Source organism: Chlorocebus sabaeus, chromosome 21 (assembly GCF_047675955.1).
Source record: "Chlorocebus sabaeus isolate Y175 chromosome 21, mChlSab1.0.hap1, whole genome shotgun sequence".
NCBI classification, from domain to species: Eukaryota; Metazoa; Chordata; class Mammalia; order Primates; family Cercopithecidae; genus Chlorocebus; species Chlorocebus sabaeus.
In genome coordinates, this window is record NC_132924.1 from 130,260,319 (window position 1) to 130,275,770 (window position 15,452).

The 15,452-nt window shown below is 52.2% G+C and overlaps 1 protein-coding gene across 2 annotated transcripts in view; it reads right to left on the bottom strand.

The window, feature by feature from the left end:
• The window catches only part of PTPRN2 (protein tyrosine phosphatase receptor type N2), a 985,554-nt gene that overhangs the window by 54,799 nt on the left and 915,303 nt on the right, over positions 1-15,452 (bottom strand). For both annotated transcript variants that reach the window (XM_007983635.3, XM_037991107.2), the window contains 2 exons: positions 10,481-10,554; positions 1,863-1,940 (listed from right to left, as the gene is read on the bottom strand). In XM_007983635.3, coding sequence (XP_007981826.3) covers positions 1,863-1,940; positions 10,481-10,554 — 152 coding nt within the window. The remainder of the gene's footprint in view (positions 1-1,862; positions 1,941-10,480; positions 10,555-15,452) is intronic.

The following is a 15,452-nucleotide window of genomic DNA, read 5'->3' on the forward strand; positions in this document are numbered from 1 at the left end:
GGGCTGTGGGGGCCCAAGGGCTCATAAAAATGAAAGAACACATATTTGGGGGCACCTCACGCCACACATAAATAAGCACGTTTTGGGTAATGGGTTGAGGTGGATGAAAACTCGGGTGGTATTAGGACTCCGTGGGTATTCCCTGCCTGTCCTCCAATTCCAAACACTCTTTTTCCCTGAGAAGCCGGGGTGAGCATGTGCAGCAGGGGACATCCCTGGACGGGCCCTGGGGCTCCATTCTAAGGGCAGAGCTGGGACAGATGGGTCCATGTTTCAGGAAGGCAGGTGTGTGCCATGCAAAGAAGACCTTCCTACCACGAAACTCCCAAGATGATGGGCCCCAGGGTGCCATCTTCCCTGGGACAGGCATGTTCTCACCGGGTTTGGCGACTCCCCAGCAGTGACAAGGAGGGAACTCAAGTGCCCCAGGGTGCTGGGACCAAGAGCCCTCAAAACCATCCAAGTGTCACAGGTTCGCCATGCCACGCCGGGATTACAAGCTTCAACAATGTCACACAGAGACACAGTTTAGTTTTGTTTATTTATTTATTTTCAACAGCATGAAGACACAGGCAGACACGAAGAGCAGGAGGTCTTACCGATGTGTGTTAGATCCTGGTGTCATCCGAGCTGTCCTGGGTAAGTGATGCCATCTCTCCAATACCCACGTGCCTTGCCCATAAAATGGGACGATGGCACCTGAGGATTCAAATGCTCACCATGCAAGGGTGCTCGGAAACCCTCAGAAACCCTGGTCTGTTCCTGACTTTTCTGGAAAGCCCTCAGAGACGGTTCTCAAGGGTGGAGAGAGGAGGCCGTCCTTCCTGTAATCGGAGTCATGCGAGGCTGACGGGAAAGCCGGGAGAGGGAAGTACAGGGAATAGGAACAGCCTGGAGCAGAAATGAATTTACTGACTCCAGTGCACGGCGACATCAGGAAACGTCTCACCCCAGTGTTGCACAGATGCCCGTGGATTGCCAGGAGGCCCAGGCTGTGGATCGCCAGGAGGCCCAGGCTGTGGATCGCCAGGAGGCCCAGGCTGTGGATCGCCAGGAGGCTGCAGTCTGGTCCCGGCATCACTGCTGTGACAGGCACCTCCCTGCCTGGATTCTGCCACGTGGGATTCTGCGTTGCTTCCCACCTTTGTCCCCAGCTCGAATCTCCTTAGGAGCTCCTCTCTGCCAGGCTCGGGGATGGCTGGTGTGCCTGACATGCAGCCAGCACCTGTGCTCCTGTGGTAACTCACGGCCACGTTCCAGGTTCCAGAACCCATTCCTATTCAGCTTTGTCATGTGGCTGGTGAGGGGGGACCCGGGGGCAGCTGGAGAAGGAAGACCCCCTGCCCTCTGCGTGTTGCTCTATTTGCTGACGTTTGACGTTCACATCAACCCTCGTGTCTGTGCCTCCGTCTGTGTGACCTGGGCTTGCGCCGAGTCGAGGAGTACCGCCTGGCCTTTAGATGCCCTACGGGACTCCAGGAGAGGAGGATAAACTGCATGGGGGCCCTGCTGTGACCGTCATCATAACAACACCATGGAAAACAGGCACATTTTTCAATAACATGGAACGATGTAAACACTTACTAACTTTATCCTCGCTGTTTTATAAAATGCAAATGTAAAGTGGCTTAAAAGTAATGATCTTGAAAACATTACTTCTCTCAAAGGGAATTTTTTCATGCTCAAGTTTTGGAAAACAAAAGATTGATAATAAAAAATACGAACGGACTGAAATTCTGATATAAGTAACATTTGATGAGTGTCTGTAAGAAGTTTGATTGGCTTAATCACATTCAAGACACGATTTGTGACCCAGTTATTGAGAGCTTCCTTTCAGAGAGATTTTAATTTTAAAAATTCACCTGCCAAAAGTCGGCCACGGTGGCGGGCAGCGGTCCCTGGGTGGCGATGTACGCGGGGTTCCTCGGGTCGTGATCCATCTGCGGAGACAAGACCACACGACAGCGGTTAGCCAGGAGGTTAGGAAGCCAGGCGGTTAGGAAACCCAGAGGTTAGGAAGCCCGGCGATTAGGAAGCCCAGAAGCAGAACCCGGGTTCAGGAGGAGGGAAGGGTGGTGTCTCCTGAGCTGAGCAACACACAACTTGCCCTTTGCTGGTTCAAACGAGCACCTGGCACAGATGGGGACCCAGCCGTCCCGAGCTGAGCCACCGCGTCTGAAGGACCAGCTGTCCCGAGCTGAGCCACCGCGTCTGAAGGCCCAGCTGTCCCGAGCTGAGCCACTGCGTCTGAAGGCCCAGCTGTCCCGAGCTGAGCCACCGCGTCTGAAATGCTTTCCTTATACCTGAGGTTGAGGTTCTAAGAGCGGCATCAACAGAAATGAAGACCAGTAGCCCAAGGAGTGCAGACAGCTGTCATTAGCCCACTCAGCAGGTACGGCCCCATGACATGGATGAGCTTTCCAGCCTGCAAGTGACCCCAGAGCTTCCTGGCCACGGAGCCCACCCAGGCTGCCCTGTGTTCAGGAGAACAAGCCTCTTGCTAGAGACACAGGGCTGGCTGGGCTGAGGCTGAGCTCCAGGCTCTCAATGGAGAGTGTGAACGTGGTTCCTCCAGGCCCCAAGGACAAACTTGCCAGCGTCCTGGGAGAACGAACCAGCGCTACCTCCTGCTTCCCTGCTGGAGTTAACTTGTTGTGTGTGGGGGCTTGTTTTTGTGTATCCTGGAAAGGTGGCATGGGCAGAGCCAGTTGGCCTGGGCCTGGGTCTGCGGCAGAGCTGGGGCAGAAGGGGGCATGGGCAGAGCCAGAGTGGAAGGGGGCACGGGCAGAGTTGGTCGGCCTGGGCCTGGGCCTGGGTCTGCAACAGAGCTGGGGCAGAAGGGGGCACGGACAGAGCCAGAGTGGAAGGGGACACGGGCAGAGCTGGTGGGTCTGGGCCTGGGCCTGGGTCTGTGGCAGGGCCAGGGCAGAAGGGGGCATGGGCAGAGCTCATCGCCTGGGCCTGGGTCTGTGGCACAGCCTGGGCAGAAGGGGGCATGGGCAGAGCCGGAGTGGAAGGGGGCACGGGCAGAGTTGGTCAGCCTGGGCCTGGGTCTGTGGCAGAGCCGGGGCAGAAGGGGGCACGGGCAGAGCCGGTTGGCCTGGGCCTGGGTCTGCAGCAGAGCCAGGGTGAAAGGGGGCACGGGCAGAGCCGGAGTGGAAGGGGGCACGGGCAGAGCCGGTTGGCCTGGGCCTGGGTCTGCAGCAGAGCCGGGGCAGAAGGGGGCACGGGCAGAGCTGGAGTGGAAGGGGGCACAGGCAGAGCCAGTTGGCCTGGGCCTGGGTCTATGGCAGAGCCGGGGCAGAAGGAGGCACGGGCAGAGCCGGTTGGCCTGGGCCTGGGTCTGTGGCAGAGCCAGGGTGGAAGAGGGCACGGGCAGAGCCGGCTGGCCTGGGCCTGGGTCTGTGGCAGAGCCAGGATGGAAGGGGGCACGGGCAGAGCCGCGGCAGAAGGGCCTTGCTGGGAGTGGCTTTCTGTTCTGTTTCCCCACCAGGCAGGGACCAGAAACAAAGAGCGCAGGTGTGGGCTCTCCGGCTCCCCAATTTGTCCGAACGCATCCTGCTAGCTCCAATGGGAGAAGGTTGGCTTAGAAGACCATAATTATTACATTTATTTGAAGATTAAGCACAGAAAAAAAGAAAAAAGAACATGAGGACAAAGCCTCGAGAGGCAAGCAGGATTTGAGCACATTGCTGAGGGGAGTCAGATGGAGGCGGCTCTGTCTCCCAGAGGGCAAGTCCAGGCCACCCTGCAAAGGACATGAAGATACCAGGTCATCCCTATCATCCCCAGGACTTACCAGCTCCTCCCCACACCTCCCAGAAGCATCTGCAGAGACTGACTCCCAGAGAGCTGGATGCTGCGCTGGGGAAACCTCACCTTGGGGAGGCAGCTGCTTGTGCAGCCAAAGCACAGTCCTTCCTTCTATTATGTCTAGGACTAAAATGTACTCTTTTGCTATCAGGGTTTGATTCGAGATTTACGATGCTCCAGATTTCAAGGTAATTATTAAGAATACATTTCTCATTGTTCAATTCCCACCTATGAGTGACTAGAACTTAAAGTATAATAAACAAAAAACAAAAAAATAAAAAATTATTTTTTACATCACAAAAAAACCCCCAAAAACCAAAAACAATAAATTTCTTAACACAGTGAAAAACGAGCAAGTTTTAACCCTATGTAATTTTAAGCCAATGCATGAGGACATCAGTGGTGGCCCCAGTGTCACCTTGAGCGCTGCTGCTTTTGGGAAGCTGACGTGGGGCACGTTTTCTTTAACAGCGAGCCAGTGAGTCCCTGTGCAGCCGTCACCAGCCCCAGAGATGACGGCTGTCAGCACAAAAGAAGGCACCAAATGCACCTTATAATTATGTTCACCATAAAAGAGGGGCGAGCATAAAGGAACAGATGTAAGTTATTCTCACAGAACAACACGGTGACGCTAGCCGGGGGCTGGGGGGAGGCAGGGAGAAAAGCTTTTTGTGCATCTGATTTAGTGATTCATAATTAAAACTGGACCTCGTTTTGAAATTCGCCACAACACACACAATACAGGTAAAATTATGTTACTGCCACTGAAAGCCCCAATTAGAATGTTTCAGTAGAAAAATGCTTAGCAGAAATAAGGAGTTTTGATTTTTTGAAATATGCATTTGTTGGGGGTGACAGCTATTTACAGAGACCCCGTCTCTTCTCTGCAAATAGTAATGCATAAAAAGGAAAATCCCACCTCCTTCTTAAACGTGTTTTTTTTTTTTCCCAGAGCAATTTCTATAACAACACATTTTAAAATTGTAAGCATGTTCAAACTGGCACATTTAGTTGCTTTCAAAATGAGAAAAAGGTGATTGAAAGTAAAGTTCTGGACAGGGTTGCAGGAAGGTCGATAAGGTGACTATTGAGTTAGGTCTGAATTGTTAAGGTGTCCTAAAGTCCACACACCCATCACCTGTTCCAATGCCCAAGACAGGAGCAAATAGAGTCAGGGTGCTGCAGGGGGATGGCTGAACACAAAGTATGGGCTGCACAGACTGAGTGGGGACTGGCCTCACCTCCCTCCTGCCCACCTGCTGTCCTGTGGGGGCCACTGGGAAGGTGGGAACAGCATGATGATCCGAGTGGTGACATGTGTTATCAGTTTCATAATAATTCAGGAGACAATTACAATCATTTAATTCCTGGCACATTCTGTTGAACAGAAAATGATTCTGGGCGGAAGGATTTTGTGCAAGTAGCAACTGTGAATGCCACAGGCGGCCTCCTTGTGGTTTCACACAGCCTTTGAGGAAAAGTCAAGCAAATACTTAACTGGCCACACAGAGATTTTATTACATTTAAGGTTTTCAGGTAGGGTAAGTGGCTGTGGAGGAAATCAAATGAGTTTCTGCTAACACTGCTTTTTCCAGTGAGGGCATTTGCCTGACGACCCGACGTGGCAGGTGTGTGTCCCTCCATCTTCCTCGCCCAGTGATTACACAGCACCCACTCCGGCTTCCTCCGATCTTCGTTCTTAATCTCTGCCTCCTACTCGTTGCTCTGTTTCATTGCAATATACTTTTTATTTGTATGACTGTTATGTTCTGGACACAAACTGCCTGACTGTGGGAAAAGGCCTGTCAGTGTCTCTGGGCCTCAGTCCCGATATCTGTACGGCGGCTGCGCTCAGGGAGTGAGGAGCTTGGATGTCTGTGTCTCCAGGCCTCAGTCTCCATATCTGTACGGTAGGTGTGCTCAGGGAGTGAGGAGCTTGGACGTCACAGTCTCCAGGTCTCAGTCTCCATATCTGTAAGGCTGGTGTGCTCAGGGAGTAAGGAGCTTGGATGATGCAGTTTCTAAGTGTCCTTTAGCTCTGGATTCCGGCACACATGCATGTGCAGACTCATCTGTGTCTATGTGCGTGTCCTGGTGTAGGTGGTCATCCTGAAACTTTCAGTGAACACCAAGTTGTCGGGTGGTCTGCAGTCTGCGAACATGTGTCCATGCTGTCCTCAGTGAACCACAGAAGAAGGAAGGACACCGCTTCCTCAAGCACAGAGCTGCCGTGCCCTCCAGTGGTGTGCAGGGCCGAGCGTCTGAACGGTGAGGTGCTGTCATTTCTGAGAGCTTTCTCCCCAGATGAGGCTTCCGCGGCAACCCATCCCACCCGCAGAGGCTGGTACCACAGAGAATCCAGTGTGACTCATTCCAAGTGACTTCATGAAAATCAATGGCCAGAAGCCAAGTACAATTAAGAGTATAGTTCTGTTTTTACTTTTTGTTTTTGAGATGGAGCCTCACCCTGTCATCCAGGCTGGAGTGCAGTGGTGCTATCTTGGCTCACTGTAACCTCTGCCTCCTGGGTTCAAGCGATTTTCCTGCCTCAGCCTCCAGAGTGGCTGGGATTACAGGCGTGCGTCACCACACCCAGCTAAGTTTTGTATTTTTAGTAGAGATGGGGTTTCACCATGTTGGCCAGACTGGTCTCGAACTCCTGACCCTCAGGCAATCCACCTGCTTTGGCCTCCCACAGTGCTGGGATTATAGGCATGAGACACTGCGCCCGGCCTACTTTTTAAAAATAAAAACAAAACCCATTTGTCTGTGTTGACTCTATTATCCCTTAGTCAACTGATTCTTAGGAAGATGTCATACGAACTAGGAGACTAGTGAGGTGTGTTCCTCTGTCTTTCTGAACACACAGTGTAAAGATGGCTGGCCTAGTGCTATCGGAGGATAATTACTAAACAAGGATCTTTAGAAACTCTAATCTGCTTGAAAAACTTAGCCACATTTTCCCCAATATTCCAAACAAAGTTCATTTTAGAAATGAAGCACTCAGCATGTCAGGACCACTGGACTGTGTTCTGTAGTCCTCAACAGCCTCGATGGTGGCAGAGGAACCCACTGCCGGGCAGGTGAAGGGAATGCCAGTTTCTGCTTCCAAACCAACCCTGGCCTCGGGCAGCCATGACCTAAACATCTTAAAAAGATCTGGCTGACTTTGGGGAACGACACGGCGGGTGGTGTCACGTCTTTAGTCTGAAATCTTGCGCAAAGGATAAGTACATGCCTCATCTGCAGGTATTTCTACCTGCCCACCTCTCCACCTGCCTTTCCTAACATTTAAAGCAAATTTCATGAAATGCTTTCTTGAAAACAAATAAACATCTAACTTGTCAAGTCCCTTTTCCAAATACTAAGTCTTAATGTGGGAATTTATTGGGAAATTGTAGCTTCGGTAATCAATGGGAGATTGACTTGTTTTTTTGATACAGGGTCTCTTGTTCTTTAGCCCAGGCTGGAGTGCGGTGGCACGATCTCAGCTCACTGCAACCTCTCCCTCCTGGTTTCAAATGATTCTCCTGCCTCAGCCTCCAGAATAACTGGGATTACAGGTGTGAGCCACCACGCCTGGTTAGGTTTTGTGTTTTTAGTAGAGATGGGGTTTCAACACATTGGCCAGGCTGGTCTTAAACTCCTGAACTCAAGTGATTCGCCCGCCTCAGCCTCCCAAAGTGCTGGGATTACAGGCATGAGCCACTGCACCCGGTCAGGAGATGGACTTTTGAACTTGAAATATTTTTATATTGTATTCTTAGGAGTTGAGATTTACTTAAGTAAAATACTGAATATAAACCATTATTATACACAGAAGTTTGATTGTAAATAACTGAAGTGGTTCCCATATTTAACCAATTTCTTTTGCTAGTCAGAACATCCAACCTCTCTTCCTTTTCTGAAAAGCCACCCTGTCCGTACATAGGTAAATGCATTCTAAATTAAAACTTTAAATGATTTTTTTTCTCCCTTAATAGACAGTGAAATGAAGAATTAAGCTGATTTTTAAGTGTCATTGGGAGTTTCAGGGTTGTCCTGGCAATAAAGCTTGTGTGCTGTCTTTGAGTGGGCTGTTACATGAACACCATTTCTCAACTTGGTGTCCTCAGTAATAACCAGGCTGTTTTAAATGTAGCTCATGGGTTTCTCTCTCAGACAACCTATGAGGGAAAACAGAATTCCCATTGACTTTCATGACCTCGGATTTAAAAGGAAAGATTGCACGTTATTTACTACTGGATGCCTTCCCTGAAATGTAATGAGGACTAAGTACAAATATGACAGATGTAATTATCATAGTTTTATCCTGCACAGCCAGGGCCTTCCTTTGCTGTAATTGTAAGCTTTTCATTCAGCTGCTGCTAGGAAGGTAATTATCATTGTACCTTCAGCTATTTCATAAAGACGAGTCACCATCGATTTCTTCTGCTTCATTCTTACAACCCAAATTTGGAAAAAAAAAAAAAAATTGTGGTATGAAATAAAGTAAAGACATAAAAGGTACCATAGAATTACTTCTCCCTCCTGGCCTCACCTTCTCACCCAAGCTCCTGCCCAGTAAGGCCTGGAGAGGGAGCGGCATGAATGTGCAGGAATTCATCCCCCAAACACACACCCCCTCTAGTTCCCACACGAGTGTGAAAGTTGTCCACCGTTTCCAGCTCGACACAGTTGCTGCCCTGGGCACTGCTGCCCACGTTGGCTTGGCTATGGCCTGGAATAGCGCAGACATCTGCAAGTTGGAACCCATCAAGTGGGGGAGAGTTGGGCCCAGCTGCAACGCTGAACTCTCGTCTTTTAGGCTTGTGAATCATGGCTTTATTCCTCATTCTGGCCTCATCAAACGGTTCATCTCAGGGAAAAGGGACCTCAACATGGCTCTTCTTTTCCTTCGGACAGTTTCGTGTTGCCAACTCTGCTGCACATGGTACAGGAACGGAATCCAGGCATGCACACCTGGCTCTACCAGAACGCATGTTCTGTTCATCAAGTGAGAGGCTGGCACATCAGTGAGGCTTCGGTTTGATGTTTTTGAATTAGAATTGATGACAGAAAAATATTACGTGCATCACATCTTATTAAGGAAGATGAATGAGGATCTTTGAAACCCAGACGGAACCAAGGTTGGGAGTCAACCTCTGCTGGAAGGAAGTGATTCCTTCTTAAGAATGAACACATAAATAGAAACCTGGGTTCAGGTGGTGTAGAGCAAGTACACTAGACCAGTTCTTCACTTTGAATTCACTCTCTCAAAGCCGAACATGCTCACTGCGTGGGCTGTGAAGTGCCGGAAAATGGGACTGGCTCAGGCATGTGGGAATCTTCCCAGTGTGCTTTATCCCACGGGTGTGCTGAGACCAGCAGAGCCGAGAGCTGAGCACCGTCCACCATCAGTGGCCACTGAGACCAGCACAGCCAAGAGCTGAGCACTGTCCGTCATCGGTGGCCGCGGCCTGCAGGCAGTTGGGCCAATAATTTCATCCAAAGCTCCCTATGGATGAGCAAAGAAACTTCAAGACACCATAGGGTGTGATTTGTGCCTCGATCACCTGCTCTGTCTCACTCAGCCCTAGAACAGTGTCACATCCTGCAGGCACCGTGTTTGATTAAAGGCGAATGTGGAATTTTAGTGAGATGTCCTCATGCTTCCCTGAAGACCAGAATTGAGAAGAGCTGTTTAAAGGGGCAAACATGACAACGAGCGTCTGCCACAAATCCGCACGGAGCCCCAGTCTCTCCACTGCTGGTTTAAAAATGCCATCCACCAGGTCTCCAAAGCCCTGGCCCTGGACAGTGTCCCATCCCACCCCCACCACCTGCCACCATCACTGCTCATCTGAACAGCCAGTCCAAGTGTCCCTGGCCTGTGGCTTCAGCCTTCTCCACACTCATTTCTCTCCCTCCTCTGCTCACCCTAGAAGGGCTGCAAGCCCCCCCATTCAGCCCTGCTCCCCCCAGAGGTCATGACAGGGAAGGGGGATGCCCAAAGTTAAATAGGGTGAGAGCCGCATCCAGCATGGGCTGAGAGGAGCCCCTGGGAAGTGAAGGACCACAGGCCACAGGGACTCACACCTCTTGGTGCAGGAGCTGCCACTACACTTGTCCACAGAAACACAGGACAGCCTGATCTCCACTGCACCTGTGTCTACCCCAGGGGGAGGACCAGTCAAAAAACGGTCTCTTTCTTAAGAAACAGGGTCCCATTCGCTGGAAAAACTTCAGGAAAACGAATCTGGAATTCTGGACCTGCCTCCATGCTACTGATTGTTACAAAAAGCAGAGACTGAGGACTCATGTGCCCATGCCCAGTGAATAAACAGGAAATGAGTAGCTCCAGGAAGAGGAACGACACCCACTACGAATCTCTCCTAAAAGCCATGTCTTCTAGTCAGGCAACTGTCCAGTCGCCATTGCTGGATGTTCTACAAGTCATGGAACCCACCGCCCAGCGTGAGCCGGGACCCACACGGCTCATAAACAGCCCCACTGGTGAAGGAACAGAGGAGTGGCGGGAGTCCAGTGGGCAGAGTGGGTCCCGTGCACCGCAGAGACGCTGAGCCAGGCGGGGATGCAATTTCCCCCAAGAACCTTCCCACGTGATTTGCCGTGTCCATGACGCCCGATGGAAAGCCCGGGGCCACTGCCCTGGCGACACACTTACGATGGGGCTGGCGTTGATGTAGTCCGAGTGGCTGTGGCTGTTCTCCGCCTTCAGTAGGACCCGGGAGTGGTCATCTGCAAGGACACAGTGCAGGGGTCAGAGGAACGTTGGCCCACCCAGCAGCATGGGACCCCCACCTGGCCTCCATGGCCCACCATCCAGCAGCGTGGGACTCCCAACCAGCCTCCAGGACCTATAGCCCAGTAGTGTGGGACTCCTGCCCAGGCTTCAGGGCCCACCCGTGTCCTCTCCCAGGACTCTGCTCACACCCTCCTGAATGTGGTTTCTAATGTTCCTGTTTCCATCCTCCCCTCTCTTTGTGATCCTCCACATGGGAGGCAGACGAACGGCATGTGGGGAAGTGGTACAAAGCTCCCATTCAGCAGAATGGAGATATCCTGGTGTTTTCCCCCATGTGGAGTTCACACACCAAGGTCAGGGGTTCCTCTGCAGAATTTTACACCATGTTGGCCTTTAAATCACAGACACACTTGGCAACACAGAGCAGATAAATGGAAATAGGAACGTTAAGCAATCGGCCACCTTCCAAAATAAAAAGTTTCATAGTCGATGAAGAGTTAAGTCCTCAAGATTACCGGAATTTAGTTTTAAAAGGAGAGTAAGAGATAAATAAAATGCAGATAAAGAGGAAACAGAGGAGAAATGTACCAGTGGAGACTGGCATAAAAACTCGCTTGGACAGGCCGAGTAACCTGATGGCTGCTGAAGCTGGGCACAGCAGGGGGGACACTCGGCACTTGTGACGTTGTGATACCTCAGCTATCTTGGCTTTGGTTCTAGGGTAACCCCCATTCTGCTTACTGTGACTGCCCTCCTCTTTGCCCTGTTTTTAGAAACTTCGATCAGCAGAGCTCACAGAGGAGGAGAAGCTGAAAGAGCCCCTCCTGTACCTCCCACCTCCCCAGCGTGCAGCCGCTTCCTTTTCTCTGCAAGGTGCTCTTTGTATTATGGGATCTTAGGGGTGTTGTTTTTCTGCCAGAAATCTCTGTGGCCAGTGGCAGCTTTGCCCAAGTTTTGCTCAGGCTGGGCCTGGCAGGCCACGTTTGGCTCACACTACCAGCCTGGGTCCTATGCCTGCCAAGGGTGAGTCAGGCATGCAGTGGCGAGGGGTGTGTGAGGAGCGTGGTGTCTGGTCACACCACACAGTCAGGCACACTGGGTGCTGCAGCAGGGTGGGCAGCTCCAGGTGCCAGCATGGGTGCTGGCTCTCTGTGAGGCTGCGGCCAGACCAGGCAGGCTGCAAGCAGCTTCCATGGTTGACACTGAGGAACATGGTAGCTCCTGGAAGTCTGGAGATGGCAGGAACCACAGGGTCCCAAAGATGGAGTCACAGGCCTTGCTTGTGGAGCTCCCAGTTCTGGGCTCCCTTCTCAGAAGGAGAGAGCTGTTCTCTCCTTCTCTTTACCCACAATGTGGCGAGCAAGGGGCATGCCTCAGCCCTGTTTGTGCCACAGCTCTTCTAGCCCTACCATTAGACAGGTCCCGAGTTCTTGTTCTGCAACCAGGAAGAACGAGGTACGGAGACAAGTGAAGGGTGAGCGAGATGAAGAGGAGCTTCACCGAGCAATTCAACAGCTCAGTCTCCCACAGGGGGCAGCTCCTTTCTGCAGCCAGGGGGTCCTGATGAGTGTTCAGCTCCTAGCAAAGAGGAGGCTCTGGAGTGGGTAGCTCCTCTCTGCAGGCTGCTTGTCCCATTGTCTCTACAGACCTCAGCCGAGAGGAGGCCTTGGAGAGGGTAGCTCCTCTCTGCAGGCTGCTTGTCCCACTGTCTCTACAGACCTCAGTCGAGAGGAGGCTCTGGAGTGGGTAGCTCCTCTCTGCAGGCTGCTTGTCCCACTGTCTCTACAGACCTCAGCCGAGAGGAGGCCTTGGAGAGGGTAGCTCCTCTCTGCAGGCTGCTTGTCCCATTGTCTCTACAGACCTCAGCCGAGAGGAGGCCTTGGAGAGGGTAGCTCCTCTCTGCAGGCTGCTTGTCCCATTGTCTCTACAGACCTCAGCCGAGAGGAGGCTCTGGAGTGGGTAGCTCCTCTCTGCAGGCTGCTTGTCCCACTGTCTCTACAGACCTCAGTCGAGAGGAGGCCTTGGAGAGGGTAGCTCCTCTCTGCAGGCTGCTTGTCCCATTGTCTCTACAGACCTCAGCCGAGAGGAGGCTCTGGAGTGGGTAGCTCCTCTCTGCAGGCTGCTTGTCCCATTGTCTCTACAGACTTCAGCCCAGAGGCCTTGGAGAGGGTAGCTCCTCTCTGTAGCTAGTCATCCCCATGTCTGCCCAGCTCTGGCTGAGCCTGAGGCATTTATGGGCCTCAGAGGGGAGGAAATACATGCTGATTGGTCCATGGGTGGCCATGGGCAGGCCTGGAAAAGGCACCATGAGTTCCCACTCTGATCCACAGGATTCGCAGCCCAGCCCCCAGTCTTCAAACCCTCCCTGGCCTGAAGGTGGTTGAAGGTGGAGCCTCATGGGGACCTACCCCTTTTGCCCAGGAATCTCTGCCTCCTGCTGCCATTCATGGCACCCAGGCTGTTTGTGCCAAGGGGCACCTGCCGGCCAGAGCTGAGCTGCCCTTAGCCCTCCCTCAGCTTCTCTCCCATGCTTGTTGGTGCCCAAAGTCCAGAGGGGGCTGAGGTGGCAGGGGGCTGGTGTGTCAGCACTGCCCTGAGTGTGCCCACACCTGCTGAGCTGTGACAGCGCCCAGGCTCGGCCCTGACTTTGCTCCAAGATCAGCATGGGTGCCAACAGCAGGGAGAATCCAGGCAGCAGGAGCAGACACTTCCTGCAAGGGCAAGGATCTTCTTCCTGGGTCCCCAAGAGTGCAGGGCTGCCTGGGTCTGCAGCTACGGTTCCGGCAGCTGCAGCTGCTCCCTGGGGTGGGGGTGGGTCCTGCCTGCTTCATGGAACAGGATGCCCAGGTCACGCCTCCCTGCTGCAGCCGGTGTGATGGTAGTGACCACTCCAGGGGGCCTGTCACTGACATCCCTGGCTGAAATCTGAGAGACAGCGTCTCAGCTCTGCTGCCGTTTGTCCCAGGGAAAACTTTTCAGTGCTGCACACAACACAGATTTCCTTCTCTTCTGAGAAAACAAAAGCACCCTGGCTGGAGCCCTCGGAGGCCAGTGCTTGAAGGCCATGGGTCCCCTCTGGACCTGCTCCCCAACTCCAAACTCACCGGGCACCTCCTGCAGGCACTGGCACCAGAAGGAAGTGGCCCCAATCATGGAGCAGTGTGGTGGTGGTGAAGCTGCACAGATTCTGCTTTTCTATGCAATTCTTTCATTTTTCTTGGAGATTTTACTTATATTTTTTAAAACAACAAATTCTAGGGCTTGGGAAACTTAGTGTTTTAACTGATTTAACTAGGAAAGTACTGTGCACTAGAGACCAATACACTCCACGTTGGATACCGTCCTGACACCCTCCTTCAGGTAGGAATGTCAGCCTCTTTCAGGGGTGACAAGATGGGGTAAGATAAAACATCTAGAAAGAGGAGAAAAATGCATATGTACATATGCACATGCCGTACGTAGCTGAATGCCTCAGGAATGTCGTGAAGCTGCAAATCATCCCGTCAGCTTTGAACGCAGGTGTGAATGACGCAAAAATCCCAGGGACTCAATGGCTTTTAGCTCCTGCACAAATTAGTTCTTGGAGAGTGAAAATTGGCAGTGGCAGGAAATTGTAATGCGAATAATCAGAAAAAAATTGGTGGACTCTGACATGTGAACACCCCACAAACACTACTCCAAACATTGATTCCAGAAGCCCAATTTCACAGTGGGGCCACACAAAACACAGCCAGAGATGAGGCTGTGGTCAGAGGTGCTGGGCTGGGCCCGGTGCTGCAGCCCACACAGAACTTGGGAATAAAAGCAGTGCCTCTGGCTGCTTCCAGGGGCCTCCGGGCCCTGTCTCATTTTCAGCACAGCCACCGTTAGGCACTTGTGAGACCAGCAACTGGGGACCGCTCTTACGTGTCTTGGCTTTATCAAGAGCAGGGTCACGAGGGAGCAGGGCAGGGAAGAGGCAGTGCAGCTCGGAGCCCCCAGGCTCCTGACCTGGCTTGGTCTGGTGCTTTGATGGTACCCACTGATCCCTGAGACCAGCGGCCTGGTCTCCGGTGTGTGTGTGCGGTGGGGCACAGAGGAGGTATCAGGGCAGCATGCTAGGAGCTCCTCCTCAGCCGAGCGGTCCCTGCCACCAGGTCCTGTGAGCAACAGGCCACGGGGAAAGTGGCCACTGCCACTGGACTCAGCAGACAAGCACCAGCTGAATTTTCTCATTGGAAAATTAAGAAAATGCTTCTCTAGCTCGGGAGTCCTGGGGAGTTAAACATACATTCTACAAGCCTGGCCCTCTCCTCTCCATGGCAGAAGGGGAATCTGTCTTGGGCATCCGAGCCCTGCTGGCAAGCAGAGGACAACCCACGGGCTTCTTAGTGGAAGATGGTTTCAGCAGAATTTATTTCCCCCAAGGTCACCCTTTAAAGATGGCACTGAGTGGAGGACCCGGCTTCCAGGGCTTTGGAGAGCTCCTACTTCCTGATCGCATATTTGATTGTGTGTCAACATGTTGCTTTCGAAATTACCAGGGAAGTCTTTTTTTTTTTTTTTTTAAGAGACAGGATCTTGCTCCTTCACCCAAGCTCGAGTGCAGTGGCACAATATTGAATCACTGAAACCTCCACCTCCTGGGTTCAAGTAATTCTCCTGCCTCAGCCTCCCGAGTAGCTGGGACTACAGGCACACATCACCGCACATGGATAATTTTTAGTAGAGACAGGGTTTTGCCACGTTGGCCAGGGTGGTCTCAAACTCCTGACCTCAGGAGATCCACCTGCCTCGGCCTCCCAAAGTGCTGGGATTACAGGCATGAGCCACCATGCCTGGCCAGCAAAGTCATTGTGTTTGCAATATGGGGTCATTTGGAACTTCCGGGAAACGCCTGGAGCCATCCTAG